The following is a 775-nucleotide window of genomic DNA, read 5'->3' as shown; positions in this document are numbered from 1 at the left end:
TAGTACAGCATTATTGATCTGGATATTCTTGTAATGAGGGTTATGTCGCTTCAACCAGATGAGAGCATTTCGAACCTTCTCTTTGCGAACAATCAAAGGTTGTGCTTTTGTTTTGAGCCAATCCTGAGATGGAGGTGATGCTCCTACAAACAAGACACAGATTGGAGTGATGATATCATCTAAAGAAGGAGGCAATGTTTGAGCAATATAGTCAGGTCTCTGGGGGTATATTATGATGTGGCCACGCATACCACGCTGCATTGTTGGAATGGAAGGTTGTGTGAAATCTTGCCTCACATCCGATGACTGTGAATCATTGTCTCGCAAATGAATGACCCAACATTTCGCTCTGCAGCGTGCAATCATCGCTTCTTCCACTACAGTCAAATCTTTCAAGGCATCAGGAACAGGGCCAAGAAACGTACGGTTAGCCAAGGAGAGGGCAGGGATATTTCCTTTTAATAGCGCTGTTTTACACTCCTGGCAAAGCATTAAGGATGGTGCCTGATTTTCATGGTTCAGTACACCAGCCTGCTCAAGTAGAGTGTCTTTTAATGGACCATTTTCAAATGGTAGATGTGGAGGTGTGCAACTTGGATCAAGCCACTGAGAACCATTGCTGTCTGGACGTCGTAGGAGGTCCATGTCAATATCGGCTGTGGATAAAATGGTCCGATCTTTGATGCCATAACTTCCTGCACAGCTGGCACACGTGAATTCCATCAAGGCATCTCGGGAGGTGGCTTGACGAAAAAGGTGCACAATTTTGTCCTTG

General features: G+C 45.0%; 1 protein-coding gene across 1 annotated transcript; it reads right to left on the bottom strand.

Moving 5' to 3' along the window:
* Positions 1–12: 12 nt before the first annotated feature.
* On the bottom strand, positions 13–498 carry GLOTRDRAFT_23200 (uncharacterized protein; the record flags this gene model as incomplete). Its single annotated transcript, XM_007873539.1, has 2 exons — positions 13–255; positions 298–498. Coding segments are annotated over 2 exons (444 nt in total), but the record flags the coding sequence as incomplete, so codon positions are not given.
* Between the last annotated feature and the right edge of the window lie 277 nt (positions 499–775).

Source organism: Gloeophyllum trabeum (assembly GCF_000344685.1).
Source record: "Gloeophyllum trabeum ATCC 11539 unplaced genomic scaffold GLOTRscaffold_00303, whole genome shotgun sequence".
Classification (NCBI taxonomy): Eukaryota; Fungi; Basidiomycota; class Agaricomycetes; order Gloeophyllales; family Gloeophyllaceae; genus Gloeophyllum; species Gloeophyllum trabeum.
This window is presented reverse-complemented; position numbering and strand designations above follow the sequence as displayed.